This window comes from Amia ocellicauda, chromosome 12 (genome assembly GCF_036373705.1).
Source record: "Amia ocellicauda isolate fAmiCal2 chromosome 12, fAmiCal2.hap1, whole genome shotgun sequence".
NCBI lineage: Eukaryota > Metazoa > Chordata > Actinopteri > Amiiformes > Amiidae > Amia > Amia ocellicauda.
This window is the reverse complement of record NC_089861.1, coordinates 3,653,027-3,677,741: the sequence shown is the minus strand read 5'-3', so window position 1 is coordinate 3,677,741 and position 24,715 is coordinate 3,653,027. Positions and strand designations below refer to the sequence as shown.

The following is a 24,715-nucleotide window of genomic DNA, read 5'->3' as shown; positions in this document are numbered from 1 at the left end:
GTCAAATTTGCAGATGATACTAGAATAGGTGGCTCAGCAGATACAATCTTGGCAGCACAGGCTATTCAGAGGGACTTAGATAATATTCAGTTGCGGGCCGACACCTGGCAAATGAAATTCAATGTGGACAAGTGCAAGGTAATACATGCAGGTAACAAAAATATCCACTATAATTACACTATGGGAGGTACAGATCTAGATTAAGTAACGCATGAGAAAGACCTAGGAGTCTACGTGGACTCCTCACTTTCTCCATCCAAGCAATGTGGGGAAGCAATAAAAAAGACAAACAGGATGTTAGGGTATATTGTCAAAAGTGCAGAATTGAGAACAAGGGCAGTAATGTTCAGACTGTACAATGCACTAGTTAGAGCTCATCTGGATACTGTGGACAGTTCTGGGCTCCACACTTCAAGAAAGATATCGCTGCTCTAGAGGCAGTTCAGAGGAGAGCAACCAGACTTATTCCAGGTCTGAAGGGAAAGTCCTACTGAGAGACTGAGGAACTGAACCTTTTCACCCTGGAACAGAGGAGACTACGTGGGGACTTGATCCAAGTCTTCAAAATCATGAAAGGCATCGCCCACATCAAACCAGAGGAGCTTTTCCAGATCAGCAGGGACACACGCACCCGGGGACACAAATGGAAATTGGGCTTCAAGGCATTCAAAACGGAAAACAGGAGACACTTCTTTACACAGAGAGTTGTCACAATCTGGAATAAACTACCCAGCGATGTGGTTGAAGCTGAAAGTTTGGGAATATTTAAAAATAGTCTGGATAGGATCCTTGGATCACTTAGATATTAATGAATACCAAACGAGCACGATGGGTCGAATGGCCTCCTCTCGTTTGTAAACTTTCTTATGTTCTTCTTATGTTCTAAGAGATGCTATGAAATTAAACTGGTCTCCAGCCCTCTGTGCACTCTCTGTTCCCAGGGTGCTATAGGCACATTTTTACATATGTTTTGGGAGTGTCCAGCTGGAGCTAACCTTTGATGACAGATTTCGTGATCTACGGTCACCATTCTTAACAAAGATATTCGTAGCTCCTGCCAAATGTGATTCCACATTGAGCTGTCAAGGCAACAGAAGCAGATCTGGCTGGCTGGCCTCACTGCAGACTAAAATATGCTGGCACTGCGCTAGGAGCACCTTCACTCCCTTTCCTGGCATCTATGGATCCTTGCATTTCTCAATGTTATTTATATGAACCTTTCTACAGATCAGATTGTGGATGCAGTGTGTAAAAAACACAGGGGATCTCGGGTTTTCTCAGCGTTGTCTTTATTGAGAGTCATGCACATTAAACAAAAAGTTTGTTCTTTAAACTTTTTACAAGTACAAATGGAAAACAACAAACAGAAATTGAAATAGAAACAGGGCTACAGCAAGTGAGAACCTAAGCAGTGCTCGTTAGCAGCACCTGTGCAGTGACAGACAACGTCCTGTCACACAGATCCATGGTGCTGAAGCTATCAAACCCTTAATAGATTTTACTCCCAATATTGTTCAATGTTTTTTTAAATGTATGCATTTATTTTTATTCCAGGCATTTATTTACTTCTAATTATTTATATTAATAATGCTCTCTTCTTTTGTCTCTTTGAGGGACCACTGCTTAGACCAACAGACCACAGACAGATGTGAAACTTACGTCTTCAGCGCACATAACCACAAAACATGACATACGTGAAAGATCAACAGAGAGGCTCACATCAATACATGTTAGCAACTCATAGAGATGAAGTTTCACATCCGTATGTGACTAAAATCGATCCTCTTTGACAGAAGAAAGACAGCAATTTCCTACAATAAGCAAGGTCCTGTTGAATCATAACACAATTGCTTGTTTTTGTAGGTTTTGGACAGTTGAAAAATATGAAAACAGTGGATACATTTTTGCACATTTAATGTAATTCATTGTATTTATTTTGTAGTGTTTGTAGTTGAATTAATTTAACAAACATGTAATGCACTATACAAATTAATAACACAGTTATAAATGTTATAGAAAATAAATAAATATAAATTTGTCGTTTGTAAACCTTTTGTTCTTATGTTCTATAATGATTTGAAAAGATCAAGTCAATACATGCGCTCTCCCTGGTTGGTTTCCTGACAAATTGAGTTAGAAAGCAGTCATTTACTATCTCAACCATTTCTATTTCTGCTTCTGTAGTCCCCACTGGGCTTTCCCAGTCTAAGTTTGGGAAATTGAAATCCCCATTATAACAGCCACATCCTTGCTACATGCAGTCCTGATTACACTGTACAATGCAGCATCTTTCTGAATATCTGAGTTTGGTGCCCTGTAACACACTCCTACCACTAATCCTCCAGATCTCTTGTTCAAAAGTTTCACCCACAAAGATTCTGTTCCGTTACTGGGATCTAATTCGAGTTCTTCTGCCTCAATGTCATTTTTCACATATAACGTTACCCCACCCCCTCTTCGATTTTGCCTGTCTCTCCTAAACTGTGTGTATCCTTCCAACTTGTATTCATCCCCATCATTTTCTGTAAGCCATGTTTCTGTCACTCCTACAACATCATAGTCACACGCAAGCACTGTGGTTTCTAGGTCTAACATCTTGTTCCTTATACTCCTGGCACTGAGGTACAAACATTTCAGGACTTTCCTACTGGCAGTTTCCCTTGGTTTTCTTTCCTTGGTGGAACATCTCCCATTGTCAGAGCTCCCTGCACCCCTGGTTCCTAGTTTAAATGATTCTCAATTTCCCTGTACATACGTTCTCCCAATGCATTAGCCCCCCTTCTGTTTAGATGTAGACTGTCCGGTTTGTACAGGTCCCATCTATCCCAGAAGAAAGACCAATGCCTCATAAACCTAAACCCCTCTTCCGTACACCAAGCTTTCAACCACGTGTTAAACTTTCTAATCTCTGCCTGTCTCCCTGGCCTGGCACGTGGTACCAGAAGTATTTCAGAGAAAACTACCATGGAGGTTCTGCTCTTTAGTTTTGTTCCTAACTCTTTAAATTTGTCTTGCAGAACCTCTGCCCTACCTTTTCCTATGTCATTGGTTCCAATGTGGACAATGACCAGTGGATTCCCCCCGGCTTTGGCCAGTAGCCCATCTACTAGTTTAGGAAGATGTGCAACCTGAGCACCAGGCAGGCAAGATACCATGCGGGTCTCCTTGTCACTAGAACACACTGTGTGATCTACACCTCTAAGAATTGAGTCTCCTACTATAACTACCTACTTCTTCTGGGGGGGAGTGGGCACCATGGTGCTCTGGTGCTCAACTGCCCCCCATCACCCTCTGAGCCGTCACTGTCCAGCTCGGTGTCCAGCAGTTGGAACCTGTTGGGCACTTCAAGCTCTTGGGGTGTCTCTAGGGGTTGTGCACGCCCTTTTCTGTGCTTACGACTTACTGTAACCCAGCAGTTCTCTACGCTGTCCTGCTCTGAGGGCTCAACTCTCCTAGGTTTTGGCTGCACACCATCTCTCTCATGGGCTGATTGACCAATTCTTCTATATCCCTAATACAGCGCAGATCGACAAGCTGAGCCTCAAGATCACGAACCTTGATCTCTAGGATTTCAACCTGCCGACAACGTTCACAAATGAAGCCTTCTTGGATGAGTTCATCCAGGAAGGCAATCATTCTGCAAATCTGACACTGTAGTGGCCACATGCTTCTAGATGTTACTTTTTTTTATTGTCTCTTTATACTTCTCTTGGTTCCTGCTGCTAGTCAACTGCCTAACTTTTGTCAGCGAGAAACAGCGCAGCTTTTTCTCAACAGCTGCTTTAAGTAGCTTTTGTCTACCTGCCCCCAATTCACACCTAACTGGCCCCACCTGGCTCCTCCTGCAACAGAATTCCTGCTAGTCCTAGACAAAATCTCCCTTCTACAACCTGTTTACTTTCACCAGCTCAGCAGCTGAACTGAATTGACTTCAATTTAGGCAAACTACAGACAATGCTAACGTCAATTTAAGCAAACTTAAAACAAAATGAGCAATGCTAAGACTGGTCTGAAACTAGTCAAACAACAAGATGGCTACCTCTCACCTGTACTCTCCTGTCTCTCTCTGTGGCAACTTGTAAAAAAACCAATTTTAGATTCATTATTTGATAATTAGTATTTTTTAAGTAAAATGTATGTTATTCCAAATATAGAGTGCTCTGTGTACGCATGTGATGCTAAATGTTGACCTACACCTTTTTCTTCCTTTTAGGGCAACATTTATGCTGCTCTCTACAGACGCAGGAACCTTCGTGGTTTTGAAACCAGATGTATAAGATGTAGAGATGTACAAGTGGACAAGTCAAATGTCACGTACACAAATTACAAGCCTTTTAAGCCTTTGTGGTGTTCGTCAAGGAGACTTATCAGTTAGTGCAAAATTACAAATGTTGACATGATGATGTGATGACATTTTATGTTTTAGATTATTGATTAAATTAATCCCAGATTGCCTGATTTATAAAACATGTGGAGCTTGTCGTGGTAGAGATTACGGTTTGAGGTTTCTTGTGTTTTATGTTTTTTTTTTTTTTTTTTTTTTTATATATGCATTCACAGTGAGTATTGTGTAGAAACCTTAACTGGAAATGGGACTGGGAACTTTTGTATGGCTGGGAACTATTGTATCCTGCAAATGGCCCTAGTAAAAATAATCACACAGGCAGTTTTATATTTTGTTTATTGAGACATATATTGAAAGTTTACCAGTTAATCCTTCATTCTCCAAAGTTATTGTTTCTGTAAATTAGCTACATATATTTACTTGTAATACCATCCAAAGCATGGTTATCACAATGAAACCAGTTGCTAAAATATTCATATAGAAACAGTCTCTTACAAAAGTGTTTGGAACTAATACTGGAATGAAAAAGCAATATATTCCGACACTTGCATTGCAATGCCATGCACTAATTGGTTGAAACACTAAATAGGTTGTCACACAGCACTCCAGCTAGTTAAAAGTTAAACAACGATAACATTTGTATTACATTTTTCAATAAAGTATTCTTTCCTAATAAACATTTCCCTCCCCTTTGGTACTCAGGGCGTGGTCAGGTAAAAATAAATCCTACAGTTCTCTATAAGAACAGACTGAGAACTGAATAGAGGTACCAGTGCAGACGACCAGGAGAGAGAAACAGCACACATCCACCAAGACACACATACTGGTAAGAACATCCCTGCTAGAGAGGTTGCTTTAGCAAATAAGGCACATTAAATACTTATGTGTGTCACATAATTGTCAACTGTTCCTTTAATGTTTCTCATAATGAAAACAGTACATTTTCATGGGAATATCTTAAAAATAAGATATGGTCTACCTCTTGTGCCAAACTACTCATTGATTCATTTCTCAACTCATTCAATTATTAATTAATTAATTAATTAATTAATAGTATTTCTCCGTTGGAACTATATCGCCGAACTACGCATTTCCTCAACTGTGATGAAGTCAGAGCAAGGATACACTTGCAGCGCGGTATTGAAAACAGAGCGCAGGCAGAACCGAAAGTAGTCCGTCAATAATGACGTATGTAGAAACTAATTTCGTATGATTACCAGTAAATTAACTAATTTATTGAACTCGTTTTTTTATTATTTATAGTATTATAAGTCTACAAATGACAAACAGGCGAGTTTGTGTTTTGAGACCACTGACTCCCATTATAAGTGCTAATCTAATGAAATAAAAAATTCAAATTTCTTCAAACTGGACGCACAAAATTAAAAAAAGGTTTCCATGGATTTGTATTACTCTGGGTGAGTAAGAAATCAAGCTAAAATGCCAAAATATCAAAGTGTCCCTTTAAGGTCTAGCTAACGTAAGGATTCATTTTATTATTATTATTATTATTATTATTATTATTGTTAATTAAATAAAATTGATGGACCCCTTTTCTATGTCATTAAAATTTGAGCTGTTACTGATGGTATGGATGGGTGATTATGGTTCTAAATGGTTGTATTATAATTGGGCACTGCTTTTATTATTATTAATAATACTTCTGTATTTTTGCACTTATGTTGTAAGTCGTGGATAATAAATAAATAAATATTATTATTATTATTATTATTATTAATACTTCTGTATTTTTGCACTTATGTTGTAAGTCGTGGATAATAAATAAATATTATTATTATTATTATTATTATTATTATTATTATTATTATTATTATGACATACCTACCATCAACTTCACCACCAGAGGTCGCCACTCCCCCATAGATGATTATTTTCCTTCATTTGCCCTGTTATCCTCTTTTCTCTACACACCTGCCCTTCACGGCACTATATATACTCTTCAACTTCAACATGTCTTGTTTACACCCTAGTATCAATTCTGAGCCTGCTGGTCGTGTCCTGACCTTCGTTTACTGACCAGTGCTTTTCCCTATGACTTCTGATTCTTGGATTTCCTGATCCATTTTTTTGTATTGATTGTCTGACCACAGCCTGCCTTTTGACCCCATCCTTAGCCTGACCTCCTTTGTCCTAGTTGTTCTGTGAATAATATAGAAAAGTTTATGAAACTTTATCACCATGCACACACAAGTGGTAATGCAGTCACCCCGATCTTTCATCTATAAAGACTGAACCAAGGTGAGTGTACGCCAATCTTGTGTACGGTGTGGAGATAGCGCCATCGCACCCTAGCGTCTGGAGGCTGGAACTACATCTATTGGTATCCCACTTTCCATGAGCCACAGAAGCCCAGGATACAATGCTAGGAGCGCAGGAGAAGATGCTCCGACAGATTGAGTCCACCCTGGACCAGCTCCTAAAGAGGCTTTCACCTGTCTCCCTGTCAGCCACCCTGCAGAAAGAAGAGATGTATGAGAAGAACTTTTATTCCACTGACATGGTAATATATTGACAGCTGATTATTACCTAAAATGTAGCATCTAACCTGCTAGTAATGGTTGGGATGAGAGAGCACTACTTGCCATGTTACGATAAGGACTAAACTCTGATCTCCACTCTGAACTTGCATGCCGAGATGAGGTTTTAAGGTTGGAGAAACAAATCTAGCTTGCGGTCCATCTGGATAATCTTCTGCAAACCAAGAAACGATGCCTTGTTTCAGACCTGTCACTCCAGCCTGCCAAGCCTTGACCACAGCCCTCGACCGAATCGTAACAAATTCTTATGCACTATTTTTTTTCTCAGGTTTTTATACATGCACTGGTATATCAGAATTTTGCTGTGACACGTCCGCCTCCATAGCAGGACCCTTTCACCTGGCATAAGCAGTACACGGCAGGCCTGCTGTCATGTGGCGGCCTTTCGCATCTACTCCTCTACTTTTTGGTGGGCATACACAAACCTTCTATGGTGTCGCCTTACCCAGTCAGTCTGTGAAGCCAGGGGTCGGTTGCATAAACATAGACAAAGTCTTTGTCTTAGTATGAAAATAAGTCCTACTAACGATAGACACTCAGTTAAGACCATTGCATAAAACAGTCTTTCCTTAGACTGGTCTAAGACTGGTCCTACTTAGTCAATCGTGCATTGCACTCTGGGAATTTTAAGACACCTGAAAAAAAAAAAACATGGTGGACGTTTCTCTAAAACAGTGATGATCACAGTTAACTGAGAATCTATGCTAGTTATTGAAATATAATATAGAGAAATGTATCAATTGGGCGCCATTTTCGGAAACTTTCACTAACGCATTCAAACACAAGGTGTGGGATAAAATGAAGAGAAGTTAACATCGTCAAACCATTGTGTGTGTGCTGTCAGGTCTGTATAAGATGGGAGAAACTATTAAATAATATGCTAATTTAAGAGGAAACATCTGTGTACTAAACGCAAAGCAGCGCAGAGTTTATTATTATTATTATTATTATAATGTATTCCTTTGCCATGCGCCCTTATGCAGGGCGAATTAGAGTAGCAAATTGCAAAACAAAAGTGCTAAATACAGCACACAATTACTAATCGGTCATAATACAAATTAAAGTTTCTAAATGACAGAAGTGCAGGTAAAATATCCAGTTGGTTATGTATCGTGAGGGGTCTCAGTGTTTGTGGGGATTGCAAGGGGCGGGACAGGGGGTGTGTGAGAGCCGGCAGGAGGCTCCACCTGTCAGCCTCAGTGTTGCTGTAGACTCGGGCAGCATTTTCAATGGAAAGATAGACTTAAGTTCCAAGTTAGCCTGGGGGTGAGGAGGCTAACTTTTCAGACTAAGTCTTAGTCAGTCTTAATTTTTATGCAACTGACTAACTTGCATAGAATGTCAAATTAAGACCAGTCTAGTACTTTAGATCATTCTAATATATAATAATATAATAGTTTTATGCAACCGGCCCTAGGTCTTCAATTGGTGAGGTCCCTAGTACCATATCCAGTGGGAGTCTAGCATGCTTGCCAAACATAAGGAACAACTGAGTGTGTCTCATTGAGGCATGTTCAGTTTTATTATTCAGAAAGACTAGCTCATGAATTTACTCCGTCCAGTTCACCTTCTGCTCTTTGTCAAGTGAATCTAAAAGATTCAAAACAGTTCTATTAAAATGCCTGCACATCGCATTTCCCTACATAGCACATGAATAACCCCAACTTCTTTTAGACCATTAATGTTACCAATTATAAAGCCAGAAAATAGAAACCCCACACATTGATTTAAAAAATAATAAAACAGCTGCGTGCACGGGCTATAAAACCCATATGAGGTGCCCTGTTTCAGGAGCGGGAGAGCATCTCTCTAATAATCAGGTATAATACTGCAAAACAAACCCAACAGAAATCTTACAGACCGCGAATCCCAATGCGCTAAATACAGCAGTGGCAGTAATACACTCACGATCAAAACACAGCCTTTCTGTAACAGACTCAAAGTTTTATACACTCTGATTTCCAAAGATTGCCCCCTTATATCCTCACATTAAAGCTTTTTAAAGATAATGCATCAATTAGCAGGGTGGATCGAAGCGAAGCACAACCACTGGGAAACGGAGCCATGGACTTGGAGGCGTGGTTGCGAGGCGATGACGGGTGTGTTGGGCTGATGTAATTCAGTAGTCACACAGTCACGCATTTAGTCCTATCGAGAAAAGAGAAGTAGATTAGGGATACAAAATACAAGAGATACAAACTCTTGTGATCAGTGGTAAGTAAATCATAATAATAATACTACAATTGACCTGGTCTGGATGATATGTATAGGTAGAACTGCTTGAAACATTACATGATACATTGATTATTAATATTATCCTTGTAAGATATCACATTTCACTACGAAGTTAATGTAACTTATACACATCCATGTGGACAGTAAAAAAGGTTTCCCTGTTAACATCCACTGATTGAACAATACAATACAAGCACCAGAAATCCAGCTCACTCATGATGACATCTTGTGGCATCTACCCTCTGTTTACCTTGAATCATGAATGCTGTGATTGGCTCACACTGGCTTTCCAGCTGCCCAGTTTGTAAGCCACACCCACTAACCTCCCCATTCACAGCTGGGGATATTTTTGACTGGGAAATTGAATGGGAATTTAATGCTTCTTTTAACATTTTTGCTATAGTGACATTCAAACATTTTGTGTTCAATCCAGCATCTAGTTCATTCAGCCTTTGTTTTTGTAGTCATGGAGGACAAACCAATCGAAATGAGTGCCTTGGGCCGACCCCTGTACCCAGGCATGCTATATGACTGCCGCAACGACTCCTTCATCCCAGGTACTTTTTACAATGTATTATTATTATTATTATTATTATTATTATTATTATTATTATTATTATTATTATTATTATTATTATTATTATTATTTAAGCATACATCCTAGTACAAATGATCTAACAAGTGCAGACAGTGAAGTCCTAGGTGTGTGCAGTACAATGATAGAAGTGCTAACAATACATAAGTAATCAGGAGTAAAATTAGAAAGTGAGTAAGAGCAAGAGTGCTGAGCTGCCCAGGAGAACAGCTGCTGTATTACAGGTACAGTCTGAACAGGTGTGTCTAGAGAAGATGCTGGAAGGAGGTCAGGGGCCGTGTGGTCCTGACCTTGACGGGAAGATCATTCCACCATTGGAGGGTGAGAGTGGGAAAGGAGTGATAGATTCCAGGGGAACTGAAATAGAGAGATCAGAAGAGGGCTAGGCCACTCCAGGACCTTAATGTGCTTCTTCTTGAGCCACTCCTTTGTTGCCTTGGCTGTGTGTTTTGGGTCATTGTCATGCTGGAATACCCATCCACGACCCATTTTCAATGCCCTGGCTGAGGGAAGGAGGTTCTCACCCAAGATTTGACGGAACATGGCCCTGTCCATCGTCCCTTTGATGCGGTGCAGTTGTCCTGTCCCCTTAGCAGAAAAAACACCCCCAAAGCATAATGTTTCCACCTCCATGTTTGACGATGGGGATGGTGTTCTGGGGGTCATTCCTCCTCCTCCAAACACGACGAGTTGAGTTGATGCCAAAGAGCTTGATTTTGGTCTCATCTGACCACAACACTTTCACCCAGTTCTCCTCTGAATCATTCAGATGTTCATTGGCAAACTTCAGACGGGCCTGTACATGTGCTTTCTTGAGCAGGGGGACCTTGCAGGCGCTGCAGGATTTCAGTCCTTCACGGCGTAGGTGTTACCTATGTGACTATGGTCCCAGCTGCCTTGAGATCATTAACAAGATCCTCCTAGATCCTATAGTTCTGGGCTGATTCCTCACCGTTCTCATAATCATTGAATCTCCACGAGGTGAGATCTTGCATGGAGCCCCAGACCGAGGGAGACTGACAGTTATTTTGTGTTTCTTCCATTTGCGAATAATCGCACCAACTGTTGTCACCTTCTCACCAAGCTGCTTGGCGATGGTCTTGTAACCCATTCCAGCCTTGTGTAGGTCTACAATCTTGTCCCCGACATCCTTGGACAGCTCTTTGGTCTTGGCCATGGTGGAGAGTTTGGAATCTGATTGATTGATTGCTTCTGTGGACAGGTGTCTTTTATACAGGTAACGAGCTGAGATTAGGAGCGCTCCCTTTAAGAGAGAGATCCTAATCTCAGCTCGTTACCTGTATAAAAGACACCTGGGAGCTAGAAATCTTGCTGATTGATAGGGGATCAAATACTTATTTCCCTCATTAACATGCAAATCAATGTATTACTTTTTTGAAATGCGTTTTTCTGGATTTGTTTTGTTGTTATTCTGTCTCTCACTGTTAAAATACACCTACCATTAAAATTATAGACTGACCATTTCTTTGTCAGTGGGCAAACGTACAAAATCAGCAGGGGATTAAATACTTTTTTCCCTCACTGTACATATCAGCCATGAACAGTCCCTTTTCTTCGTTTCAAGAAAAGGAACCAAAAAAAAAGAAAACAAGAAAACACTCACAAATTCTTATAGCCATATTAGTAATATTAGTTAGCAACTGGAAATTTAACACATAATCTACATATCTACTCTCTAGATAAGATAGCAATGACTGCCAAGTCCTCTGAAAGAGTACCATGACCAATTTTTTGCGACCAGCCTTATAATCTAAATAACATTTTGAATATAAACAATGATTATAATTCTAAGTTTACTTTTATAAGTGTATAAATTTGAACACAAAGCAGAATATATTGGAGCAGAGGAGAAAAACTGTCACTGTGTTTGAGTGACTGTCACTGCATATTTTGCCTGGCGGCTTGTCTGGATACAATGTTTCTGCTCTCATTGTATCTTGATCGCTTCCTAATTTTTCCAGCATTAAATCCATCCATCATCCATAATAATGGGAACACAGGTCTGCTGTTGTGTTATAATGAATAGAGGTTGTGCATAAATTGGTCTGTAGGATATTGTATTGTAATAAGACAATGCTGATATCATAATGACTATGTAGAAAATCCCAAATTAAAATTGTTAATTCTACATGCTCTAAACATATAATTGTTAATATGATTTTATCATAATTTGTATTTCAGAGTAGTCTAAAACACTACTAAAGGAAACCCCCACAACATCACAAATAGTATAGAAAAACAATACGTAAGTTGTTAGGCTACATCAGGACTCTTCAATAAAAATGAATAAGTGAGACAGTGGAATTGCGGTACAGAGCACGTTTTAAGGAATATCCACATTGTCGCTGGCTTGTGATGGAAGTGGGGATGGATCAGTAAACCCTAGGAAGACAAAGACCCATGCAATACTGGTACTCAGCTCGATGATTTGGCTTTAGATAGCCTATACATTTTCATTTGCATCTTGTTACAATATGTTCCTCAAAAAACTAAAGATTGCTAAGATTTTATTTATTTGAAAATAATCATTTACCCCTTTAATGTTCCAAGAGCAAGCTTTTAACTTGGAGTTGGGCGAAGTGGTCATTGGATAAGTAGGATAAATATAATAATAAAACTACCCAAACTATTCATGTACAACAGAAGCAAATATAAAAACTTCAGAATAGTTCCTAGAAATCGAAAATAAACAGTAGTACTATAAAACTAAAAAATGAAAGAGGAAAACAAAGTTTTTAATTTAATGTTTATGTAGTGTGTTTTAGTTAATTTAGAACAGTGGTTCCCAAACCGGTCCTGGGGGACCCCCTACCCTGCTGGTTTGTGTTCCAACCGAGCTCTCAATTACTTAATTGAACCCTTAATTGAACTAATAATTTCCTAAATCAGAGACTTTTAATTATTTTAAACAGTAGGGGTTTTAAGTTAAGTATAAAATTATATTAAAAAAACATATTGAAAAAACAACTATTTTCTTACACAATTTAAAAAGTAAAATCTAAGCAGATTGTCTGATGTGTGAGTAGTTTATAGAATAAAACAAAAATATTCATTTTACCCAAACATATTTTTTGCAGTGGTCTCTTAATTTTTTTAAGAGCTGCAGGAGATGGAAGGCAATTGGTGCTGGAGTGTTCAGGATGAATGAGAGCGCAGGGAGATGAGAGAGAGTGCACTTGGTTTTGAGGAAAGTGGATTAACAGGTGGACGGGGAGTGAGTAATATTTGTTGACATGGTTTTAGAAGTGCAGGAGAAAACTGAGACATTCTTTCTCTGTTCTCTGTGAGACCTTTAAAATAAAATGGCAAAAAACTAAAAAGATAAAAAAGAGACTAGGTAAAGCACTGCTGGCTTTGAGCAGGGCATCACCCCATTATTGCAGGTGCATCACATCCAGTGCACAAAGAAAATCCCTTGTGTTTAACTAACAAAACAACCAATATAAATACAAACTTGTGAAATTAAAATAAGGCAAACCACAATATACTTCATCACCAATCAGGGCAAAGAAAGGAAGACCAAAATAAGAAATAATATGAATGTAAATTAAAGTGCACAGTCACCTTCCATGACAATAACTAATTTAATGTGTTGTGTACCCCAGGAACATCTCCTAACTGATTTAAAAAGTACAGCTTTTTATGCCATCTCACTACAGTGTATATTCTCATTTGTTTGCTGAACCCATAGATTTAATAAAAAACAGTTGCAATACACAACTCAGCAGAGAACTACCCCCAAATGGAAGGCTGAAGGTCATAGTGAATTATAGTGTTACTCCCACCTCCCACCTTCCTCAGATCTGAATGATTCTTGCTTTAATCAGATTACATTGATGTGACAAATATCCAAATATATTGGAGCAGCAAATGCATCAGAGCCTTCAAACCAACTTAAAAAGTAGCTTCCTTTATTTAAAACACAGAATAAATTCCACTCAAATAAGAATATTGCACACGAGTTGTAAATAGCAGCAGATGTAACAATCTTAACAGAAAATATATGTCAGTCAATTCCAGAATACATTTCCTTTAAAATCCTTAATAACCAGTACAGTGTACAAAAGTGAAAACAAATAACCAACTTTATAAATTAATTTCCAAAATCAACACACTAGAAAAACAAGGAAAAGAAATAAACTACAAAAAAACTGATAATTCTGAACCTGTAATACATAGATAAAACAGCCATTAATTCCAATAGCTGTCCTGCATGTGTGCATAAATCTAAAAGATACAATTAAAAACATACAGCAGGATTAATCTTCACTATTCAAGTTAAATTGTATGCATTAAAATACATACCCTTCCCTGAATCGGAGTCCTACAAATCCCCCTCTCAGCTGAAGTCCAATCTTCTTAAAAAGTATTGTAAATAAAACAAAAGTAATCAATAAAAACATAAATACTGCAAGCATGCCTCTTGTGGGCCAGTTCCCCCATACTCACCCCCAAACCAACATCTGTTTCTCTCTATGTCAAATCCCTTTCCGGGCTTAAATATGGATGTCAATCTCCCCACGGTTGGCAGCTCTTAAAGGGGCATGTACCCGGTGATGAAATGTGTGAAATGTGAAATGTGCATGATCTCCTGTTCTACTCTTACACCCAGCAGAGTGTCACATAACATATTTATATGCTAATTATGCTATAATTTTAGTGTTGTAGAATTTAAATTCAAAACTATAACCAGAGTTTAATTGTGCTTTACATTACTAACTCCTATCCATAATATGAACTGACAGTGTCTGCTGTAGGTGGATTGTTACCAAGACTCCTGTGACCTGGTCACTGTATGCTTTACAGACAGTACAGTACAATCCCAAAACACAAGCTTACCATGTTACTCATTTACTCTAAAACAGATCCCTTTCCATAGTCAAACAGATATATTTTCCAAAGTCTTAGCAAGCCTGTTGGCACCATTCAATGAGAGAGTGATAGTCTCATGTGCTTTCGTTCTCTTTAGAACATCACTGATTACTGAACTGAAAGCAGTAACACTGGTTCTGTCTCTTGTTTGAACTAATATTCAGATTCTGTGTTCTGGACAATGAATCTGCCACGGGACTCAACAGCTTAATCGAGGATATGTAACATGTCAATTGATGGTCTAAATTCAGAGTTAGGGAGACATAGCAGAGGACTGCTCCCTGTGTGTCCTGGCTCTCTGAAGGCCCTCGTAATCAAAAACCTGTTGATTCCTGAATCTGGACTCTGACTGCATTTTTTGCAGAAAGAGAGTCCTGCAGTGTTATAGCTGTTTTGAGATTCAATGGTATGGCTTGCTCATGAAATCTCACATGGGTCTAATACATTAATTAATTTTGTTTGAGAATATTTTCACATTTTTGTGAGCAAGATGCATTTTATCCATCCTCTTAGATTCACAGTGGTTAACATTTTATAAGATGTTTAACAGCACACTTAAATGCGCAGTCTGCTCCGGGGGGGGTCTCATTCAGACGGTCACAGATTACTCAGTATTGATCGGCTTTCTTTGCAAATAGGCTTGTTTTGTTCAGAATAATCTAATGATTAATCCAGTTTATATTATTTTATGTTCCATCAAACACAAAGAAGTTCAGATCCAATTATGTCAAATCGTTGTGTATTAGTTCACTGTAAACAGAGTTTTCCATCTTGACATTTTGAGCAATACGGGTGTGTGTTGCTTCTACCAAAACTTGGATGGTCTTGTTTTGATCAGTAGACTGGCAGGTTCCAGAATATGTCATAATTGTCTTTTTTTGTTTGATATTTTTTATTCCTACTCAGACTAAGTATCCCCCCAACACCCCATTTCAAAATAGGGGGGGTATAAAAAAAGTCTCAGCTTTCATGGGATACCAAACACTTTGCAAACAACACAACAGTGAAGAGTACACCTGGGATTAAATAGACGTACACAGATTTGGTGCCCTTTTAAGGGTACCAGAGGGGTCTGTCAACATAAGGGGTTAAATATTGTTAAACAAAATATTCCATGGTTTCTTTTTTTATCTCCAGTTGTTTATTTGTTCTATGCTATAATTTAAGAGTACATTGAGACATTAAACTGTGTACATTTTAATAACAAATTTAAAAATGGAGGTGTTCGAAAACTTTTGACCAGTAGTGTATTTTGAAGAATATATTTGCAAAGACGGCAAATGCAATGTAGTACCTTTATTGTTAAATGTTGGTGAAACATGCAGAATGAAAACTCAAGTATTACTGACACTAGTACTGATCTCCCCTCCCTTAGGTGTCACCCTGTGGGATATAGAAGCTGTACGCAAGGACCTGGATGTACATCCAAAACCAAACACAGAGATCAACGTCACAGCGTCCAACTCCCTCCATGAGAAGTCCAGTCTGTTGGACGTGAGCGCTTCCCTGAAGGCCAGCTTCCTGGGGGGGCTGGTGGAGGTGGGAGGGTCGGCCAAGTATCTGAATGACACTGTTACCTCCACACAACAGTGCAGGGTCACCATGCAGTACAAGCAGACCACAGAGTTTAAGCAGCTGACCATGACCCAGCTGGGCAATGTGACGTATCCCAAAGTATTTGAGAAGAAGACGGCCACTCATGTCATCACGGCTGTGCTGTACGGAGCCCAGGCCTTCTTGGTATTCGATCAGACAGCTTCCAAAAACGAAAGTAAGCAGGACATCCAGGGAAACCTACAAATGATGGTCAAGAAGATCCCTTCGTTCTCTATCGAAGGCGATGGAGGTCTGAAAATGACAGAAGAAGACAAGAAGAAGGTGGAAAAGTTCAGCTGCAAGTTCTATGGTGATTTCCAACTGAAACAGAACCCCACCACTTATCTGGAAGCTGTCCAAGTGTACAGCAAACTCCCAGAGCTGCTGGGAGAGAAGGGGGAGAAGGCTGTGCCAGTGAGAGTGTGGCTGTATCCTCTGATTGACCTGAACTGCAATGCAGCTCGACTGGTACGAGAGATCAGTGTGAGTCTGGTGTCAGAGGCTGAGAAAGTGCTGGAGGAGCTTACTGAGGCCTATGTGAGAAGCAATAGTTTGATCAGCAACAGCTTGGTCAGCCACTTTACAGATCTAAAAAACAAGCTGGAAGATTTCCAAGGCAAGTTCAAGCCATACAAGGACATTTTCCAGAAAGCTCTGTCCAGAATCCTGCCGGCCATACGGGGGGGTGGGAAGGAGGAGCAGGCATTGGTTGACATCCTGCAGGTCCATCACAAGTCACCCTTAACTCACAAACAATTGGAGAAGTGGCTGGATGACAAAGATGATGAAATACAGATGTTGAGATCCTACACCGTTACAATGAGCATCCCTATTGTGTCAACTGCTGAGCTCCAAGGGCTCCTCTTTGATCCCCAAATAGACACTGTCTTCTGCTTCACCTTCACCTCACTGCAGTATGAAGACCAATACCTCTCAACAGTGACTCAGTACCTCCAGTCTGAGGAGTTCAGGAAACTGGAGATTTCAGGTTCAGTCCTGAATTCCCTAAAAAAGGAGCCTCAGCCATGGTTCAAGTCACCTGAGATCTCAGCCTGGATGAGAGTGAACCTTCAGCTGTTCTTAGAATTGTCAAAGACTTATATGGATGAAAAGAAAACCAAGTTTGTCATCACTTCCATCTCAGACCCCTCTAATCCAGGGGCATCCATCCGCTTGTATAAGCATGGGAAATTAGAGGATCCCCAATTCAAGCTTGGTAATTAAAGGTAATTGAATATTAAAGTAATAATTGATTTGTAAGCATTTCAATTGATTTCACTTTTTTTGTCTCTCTCCTACAGAACCAAGCACCAGGGATGATTATCTGCGATGTAAGTGCTCTTTCTTCTCTGTGTATAGGGGTTTTCATGAATATGAAATTAGCAAGATAGGTATCAGTAAACACCCCACAAGTGCTCATTAATAACCAGCTGTTATGAATTGCACATAAAACTCCCAAATAATTAATCATAAACTATGTTACACTTCAAATGTGGAATGCAGGTTTCAAGGGAAATTATTTGAAAGTGACAGGTGACAGGCAAAGGTCAGTGAAATATCTTATACATAGCAAGGTATTTTCTTTCTTTCTTTTTATATCTCCGTATCAATTGATCTCAGTACCTATGTCTCAGTGATGTGTTCCTAATATTAGACACAGTTATAACCTAGTTAAATATTGTGAATTACCAAATAAGAACATAAGATCATGAGAAAGTTTACAAACGAGAGGAGGCCATTTGACCCATCATGTTCATTTGGTGTCCATTAATAACTAACTGATCCAAGGATCCTATCCAGTCTATTTTTAAATGTTCCCAAATATTCAATATATCGCTGGGGAGTTTGTTCAGATTGTGACGCCTCTCTGTGTGAAGAAGCGTCTCCTGTCTTGAATGCCTTGAAGCCCAATTTCCATTTATGTCCCCGGGTGCGTGTGTCCCTGCTGATCTGGAAAAGCTCCTCTGGTTTGATGTGGTCGATGCCTTTCATGATTTTGAAGACTTGGATCAAGTCCCCACGTAGTCTCCTCTGTTCCAGGGTGAAAAGGTTCAGGTCCTCAGTCTCTGGAATAAGTCTGGTTGCTCTCCTCTGAACTGCCTCTAGAGCAGCGATATCTTTCTTGAAGTGAGGAGCCCAGAACTGTCCACAGTATCCAGATGAGCTCTAACTAGTGCATTGTACAGTCTGAACATTACTGCCCTTGTTCTCAATTCTACACTTTTGACAATATACCCTAACACTGTTTGCCTTTTTTATTGCTTCCCCACATTGTTTGGATGGAGAAAGTGAGGAGTCCACATAGACTCCTAGGTCTTTCTCATGTGTTACTTCATCTAGTTCTGTTCCTCCCATAGTGTAATTATAGTGGACCGTGACTGCTCAGCTGTGAGACATCAGAGAGGACAGACTTCAGTTTTTGCAGTGTAGCAAACAAGGGATATGGAGCCACTCAGAACAAACACTCCAAAGCAGTGGCGTAGGTTTGGTTTCAGAATTGGTTTCCACTATGCCTATGGAGTCAGGCACACATTAAACATTCTCTCAACATCGGGGGGGACGCGTCCCCTACGTCACTCCCACCCAAACCTATGTTATGCTTACACTAGGACGTAACCACAGAAAAGGGCACGCACAACCCCTAGAGACACCCCAAGAGCTAGAAATGCCCAACAGGTTCCAGCTGCTGAACACCGAGTTGGACAGTGACGGCTCAGAGGGTGATGGGGGGGCAGTTGAGCACCAGAGCACCATTGTGCCCACTTCCTTCAGAACAGGGAGGTAGTTATAGTAGGAGACTCAATTCTTAGAGGTGTAGATCACACAGTGTGTTCTAGTGACAAGGAGACCCGTATGGTATCTTGCCTGCCTGGTGCTCAGGTTGCAGATCTTCCTAAACTAGTAGATGGGCTACTGCGTTACCACATGCCAGGCCAGGGAGACAGGCAGAGATTAGAAAGTTCAGTGGCTAAACCTGGATACAGATTCAGTTGAAAATGGATGGTTACATTTTAAGAATATACTACTTGTACCAAAATGTAGCAAATTGAGTACCAACAAACACTGACCAAAATGGTTCAATAGAAGTATGCAAAAAAATATCACACAGGAAAAAAACATAACCACCAAAAATAACCAGGAAAATGTATTTAATGAAACTTGGGAACTTGGGTAAATAATACTTCATCCACACAAACACACACACACACACACAACCCCAAACAGTAAGTTAATAACTTTTTTATTTATTATTATTATTATTTATTTATTTATTGTTGTGTGTTTGTGTTCCCTCTTTTTTTCCCTTTTCTTTATTATGCTTGGACACAGACATGAGTGATACATCCCAACTGGTCTCCTATATGCGCACAATTTTATGTCTTAGTTTGTCCACGTGTCATCGGCCTAGAAGCCACAGTGCTGGTGGGTGACTATGATGTTGTAGGAGTGACAGAAACATGGTTTACAGAAAATGATGGGGATAAATGAAAATTGAAAGGATACATACAGTTTACAAGAGACAGGAATAATTGAAGAGGTGGTGGGGTAGCATTATATGTCAGAAATGACATAGAGGGAAAATAACTCTAATTAGATTGTTCTAACTAAACAGAATCTTTGTGGGTTAAACTTTTTAATAAAAGATCTGGAGGATTACTGGTAGGAGTGTGTTACAGGCCACCCAACTCAGATATTCAGAAAGATGCTGCATTGTACAATGTAATCAGGACTGCATGTAGCAAGGATGTGGCTGTTATAATGGAGGATTTCAATTTCCCAAACATAGACTGGGAAAGCCCAGTTAGGACTACATAATCCTCTTTTGGGGAGCACTGCTGTTGTACCCTTGAGCAAGGTACTTTACTTAGATTGCTCCAGTAAATGCCCAGCTGTATAAATGTGTACAATTGTAAAAATAATGTGATATGTTGTAACAATTGTTAGTCACCCTGGATAAGGGTATCTGCTAAGAAATTGGGCATTTAGAAGAGGTAGACTGGAGCACACTGGATACAGATTAAGTTGAAAATGAACATTTTAAGAATATACTACTTGAGGCTCAGGAGAAATTTGTACCAAAACTTAGCAAATTGAGGACCAAAAAACACTGGCAAAAAAATATCTAGAGAAAGAAAATGCTGTATAGCGCATACAAAAGGGATAGAGATTCAACTAAATACAAAGAATATATTGAACTACAAAGAGATCTTAAGAAAGTTGATCAGGAAAGCAAATAGAAAGAAACATAGCTCTTGGATCTAAAACTAATGCAAAGAGCTTTTTTCAATATTACGACAGCAAGAGGTCAATAAAGGAGGAAGTGAAACAGATAAAGGGAAAAAATTGAGGTATCTTGGAAAATGAACAAGATGTGGCAAATGTTTTAAATGAGTATTTCACAGAGGTTTTTACTAAAGAAAAAGCAGATGACATGCCACAGGTTGACAATCAGTCCAGTCAAACCCTAAGAGATCAGGATAAATGAGGAGGAGGTACTAAAGGGACGAGCAGAATTAAAAACAAACAAATCACCTGGGCCAGATGGGATCTTTCCAACAGTATTTAAAGAAATGAGGGGAATTATTTATAGGCCGCTAACTCAATTATTCCAATTATTACGAGGCAGATCATGTCTTACTAAATTATTAGAATATTTTTAACATGCGATATGTGAAAAGCATATGATATGATATACTTAGATTTTCAAAAAGCTTTTGATAAGGTTCCACACCAAAGACTGATCCTCAAATTGGAAACTGTAGGCATTCAGGGTAATGTAAGTAGATGGATTATGAACTGGTTGATGTAGAGGAAACAGAGGGTGTCGATTAGAGGAGTCGCTTCTAACTGGAGTGAGGTTGTTAGTGGAGTTCAAACTCCCCAGCGATGTGGCTGAAGAGACAATTTGGGAACATTCAAAAACAGACTGGATAGGATCCTTGGATCACTTAGTTATTAATGGACACCAAACGAGCACGATGGGGTGAATGGCCTCCTTTCATTTGTTCACTTTCTTATGTTCTTATGTTCCTGTCATATTTACTAGAACCAGAGTTGCATGATAGGGTTTACTTTAAAGTACCATAACAATTACCATGGAATTACCTGAGATTGGTGAGAACGAATCCCATAATATTCATAGCAATGTGGTTTTATAATAACAATTACCTTAATATCTTTTTACTTTTTAACCTTTTTATCTTCTAACCCCTCTTTGCTTTGATCAGATGCCTGTAAACTGACACTGGATCCCAACACAGTGCATAGATTTCTCCTTCTGTCAGAGGAGAACAGGAAAATGACAGATACTGAGGATTACCATCACTATCCTGATCACCCAGAGAGATTTGACGGCTTTCAACAAGCCCTGTGTAGAGAGGGTTTGTCCGGGAGTAGACATTACTGGGAGGTAGAATGGAGTAAATTGGCAAATATAGGAGTCGCATATAAAGGAATTGGCAGGAAAGGAATGGGTCTAGAATGTAGTTTTGGACATAATGACCAGTCCTGGATATTGGAGTGCGACAGGACATTTTTTGTCAATTCCTGCAGTTTTTGTCACAAGAATAAAAACACTGAGATAACTGCCCCTATCACCCGTAGAATAGGAGTGTATTTGGATCACAGTGCAGGAATTCTGTCGTTTTATAGCATCTCTGATTGGTTGAAGAAAATGACCCTCCTGCACACAGTCAAGACCACATTCACTGAGCCACTGTATCCTGCACTTGGGGTGTGTGAGGGAACTGTAACTCTGTGCAAGCTGGGGTAGAATGAAAGAAAAAGAAAGAGTGGGACACATTTCTGGTTTTTATTTCTGGTTTTATTCCATAATGCATGTTTGGGATTTAATATGTTCTTTAGTATTGTATCTGCATTTTGATTTTTGGTATCACTTCACAACCATTTTTTGGGGTTCACTTTTAGTTACTAATCATTTAAAATCTGAAATAACTGTGTATGTATGTCATGTGTAATGGTATCAGTTACATTTGTTATAAGTAGGAGATATACATCATTACTGGGATAAATGTTGTATTATTTTTGTGTTATATTTGAGGAAAAATCAAGAAAGATCACTTAAAATATGGTAGCTTGACAGGCAGGGAGTTCACTTTAGCTGGTTAGCAGGACATGATGTTTTTATTTGTGCATTTTGTGTGCTTTAATGCAGTGAAGACCAATCCAATCTGGTTTTCTATTTCTCTTGGATTCCTCAATTGTTAAAAACATTGCAGTCAAAAACAGACTGGATAGGATCCTTGGATCACTTAGTTATTAATGGACACCAAACGAGCACGATGGGTCATATGGCCTCCTCTCGATTGGACACTTTCTTATGTTCTTGCATGAAATGATGAGCTGTGAAGCTGGCCATTTACAGGTCCTCACAGGCCAGCATGACAGTGTGCTGTGAATAGTTTCCTGATGGCCTGATTCCTCAAGAGACACAGTGGAATCCCTTCTGTGTTCTCGGGTTATTAATGGAGAAGAGAGCACACAGCACAACTACCTGGTTTTATGGCTGGTTTTCAAGGCATTGACAATTGAACACATGCAGAGAAACTACAAAACCAGCAGTACTGTGGATCTCTGTGACTTGACTTGGTGACCCCTGTTGTAATATAAGTGTGTTACTTGAGAGGTTATTGGGCTTAGTTTGGTGTAATGCAAAGTAAACTGTGTATTCTGCATAGCTTTACCCAATAAACCCTGCTTCTGTACAAGATATGTGACATGGAGTCTTTCTTCAATCCTGTAAAACGATAGGTTGCGTATGCAACCCCGGTTATCTGAAAAGGAAGCATTGTCCAAGGGGGAGGGGTTTCTGCGCACCTGATCGAAACATCACTCTATCAAAGCTGCGATTGGCCCCTGCGCTCATCACTCAGAACAGGTCCCTTACCACTTCCTGTTCCATAAAACGTGACATCAGCTCAGGTTCTCCCTCTTTTGCCGGGAGCCAGGACTCCCGCGTGACCTTGCAACCCTTGGGCAGTGTTTCCTTTTTCAGATAACTGGGGTTGCATACGCAACCTATCTTTATCTTTCAAGTCTACTACTAGTTGCTCTACTAGTGCAGCTAGGAGCGAGGCCAAATCTACTAGCACAATATCTGGCGCTGGGCAATCAAGCAACTTGTGCAGCCTCCGCACATATCATGGCAGTGGACCCCTGATCCAATTGGAGCGGGGCCACAGACCCAACGAACAAACAACAGAATACATAGCTGGTTAGTCAACAGAGTAGCCGAGCTGAACAACAATATACAATATCGCATGACAGCAAGACCTTCATGCTGTCAGCGCACAGCACAGGAGCATCCAACTCAACTGAATAGTACAGAGTGGAAGAGCTCTATTGTGCTGACAATTAGATCTCATACAAACAAACTACAGTATATACACCACGGGGCATAAGAGCGGTGGCCGCTTTCTCCACTAGCACAAATAGAAGCAAGGCCACACCAGCTTGACTATGTCGTGACAAACTAACTATATATAGCACGGGGTGCAGGAGCCGGCTCATGTGCCACACGTGGAACACAGGAGCAATTGACACCTGCTGAATAGCACAGCTAGCGCAGGGCAACTACAGCTCTTACCGTGTGAGTAAATGAACTATGTGCACAGCGGGGCACTGGAGAAACTCAAGGGCCCTCCGCTGGAGGACAACAGCAGCGGTCCCCTTGCTCCATGGCATACACAGCCAGAGCGGGCCACACACCCATGGCCGTATGCAGGGTTTATAAAATACCGAGGTCCAAAAAGTAAGTTTGCTAGTGGGGTTGGGAGGTGAAGACAATGATTGACAATGTGCATTTTAAGATGTTGGTTAATAATAGCTGTATAATAAATGGTGGTGAACAGCACAGCCATGAAGCCAATCAACTGAATAATAATTGTTAAATAACAATAAGGGTCTAATACACAGACAAGACACAGAGAGCTCACGTTCTCGAGTCCAGCGAAATGGCAAAAGAGGAAGAGCCTGCGCTGAATTCACGTTTTATGGAACAGGAAGTGGAAGGGACCTGTTCTGAGTGACGAGCGCAGGGGCCAATGGCAGCTTTGATAGAGTGACGTTTCGATCGGGTTCCTACGGAAGTGCGCAGAAACCCCACCCCCTTGGGCAGTGCTTCCAACTTTAAAGATAACCAACCACATTTTCTACAAGAAGAATCTATTGTTGCAAAAATCAATTTTCACTTTAAAACCAGGCCAGTTATATATATGACTGGATCACAGTGCCATCCCTGAACACTTTTTTTATTGCCAATAAATACAAATAAAAATAATAATAATAATAACTACACATTAGGCACAATGCCAGGACTCAATGGTCTTCAGTACGAGTAAGTAAATGGTAGTGTGTCGTAAGGGATGATCAGAAGAGAGCCCTTTTCTCATGACCTTTGCCCTATTCTGTTTTCTTCTACTTTCGCCCTTCTCATCCAAAATGAAAAAGCAGCTCAGGTAACAATGTAGTATC

General features: G+C 39.9%; 2 protein-coding genes across 2 annotated transcripts; both read left to right on the top strand.

Moving 5' to 3' along the window:
• Positions 1-6,725: 6,725 nt before the first annotated feature.
• Positions 6,726-19,007, top strand: LOC136765058 (neoverrucotoxin subunit beta). The gene is made up of 4 exons (XM_066719530.1): positions 6,726-6,866; positions 9,572-9,695; positions 16,002-17,438; positions 18,832-19,007. Exons 1-4 carry the CDS (start codon positions 6,726-6,728, stop codon positions 19,005-19,007), a joined length of 1,878 nt encoding a protein of 625 aa, XP_066575627.1.
• A 2,311-nt stretch (positions 19,008-21,318) lies between these two features.
• Positions 21,319-22,920, top strand: LOC136765057 (stonustoxin subunit beta). The gene is made up of 2 exons (XM_066719529.1): positions 21,319-21,337; positions 21,451-22,920. Exons 1-2 carry the CDS (start codon positions 21,319-21,321, stop codon positions 21,993-21,995), a joined length of 564 nt encoding a protein of 187 aa, XP_066575626.1. The 3' UTR covers positions 21,996-22,920.
• The last annotated feature ends 1,795 nt before the right edge of the window (positions 22,921-24,715 follow it).

What these genes read in the sequence shown, in the direction of transcription:
- LOC136765058 (XM_066719530.1), top strand. Translation starts at nt 6,726, where the DNA reads ATGCTAGGAGCGCAGGAGAAGATGCTCCGACAGATTGAGTCCACCCTG. An exon ending in ACTTTTATTCCACTGACATG is followed by an intron (nt 6,867 to 9,571) that starts GTAATATATTGA and finishes TGTTCAATCCAG; the next exon opens with CATCTAGTTCATTCAGCCTT. An exon ending in GGATCCCCAATTCAAGCTTG is followed by an intron (nt 17,439 to 18,831) that starts GTAATTAAAGGT and finishes TGCTTACACTAG; the next exon opens with GACGTAACCACAGAAAAGGG.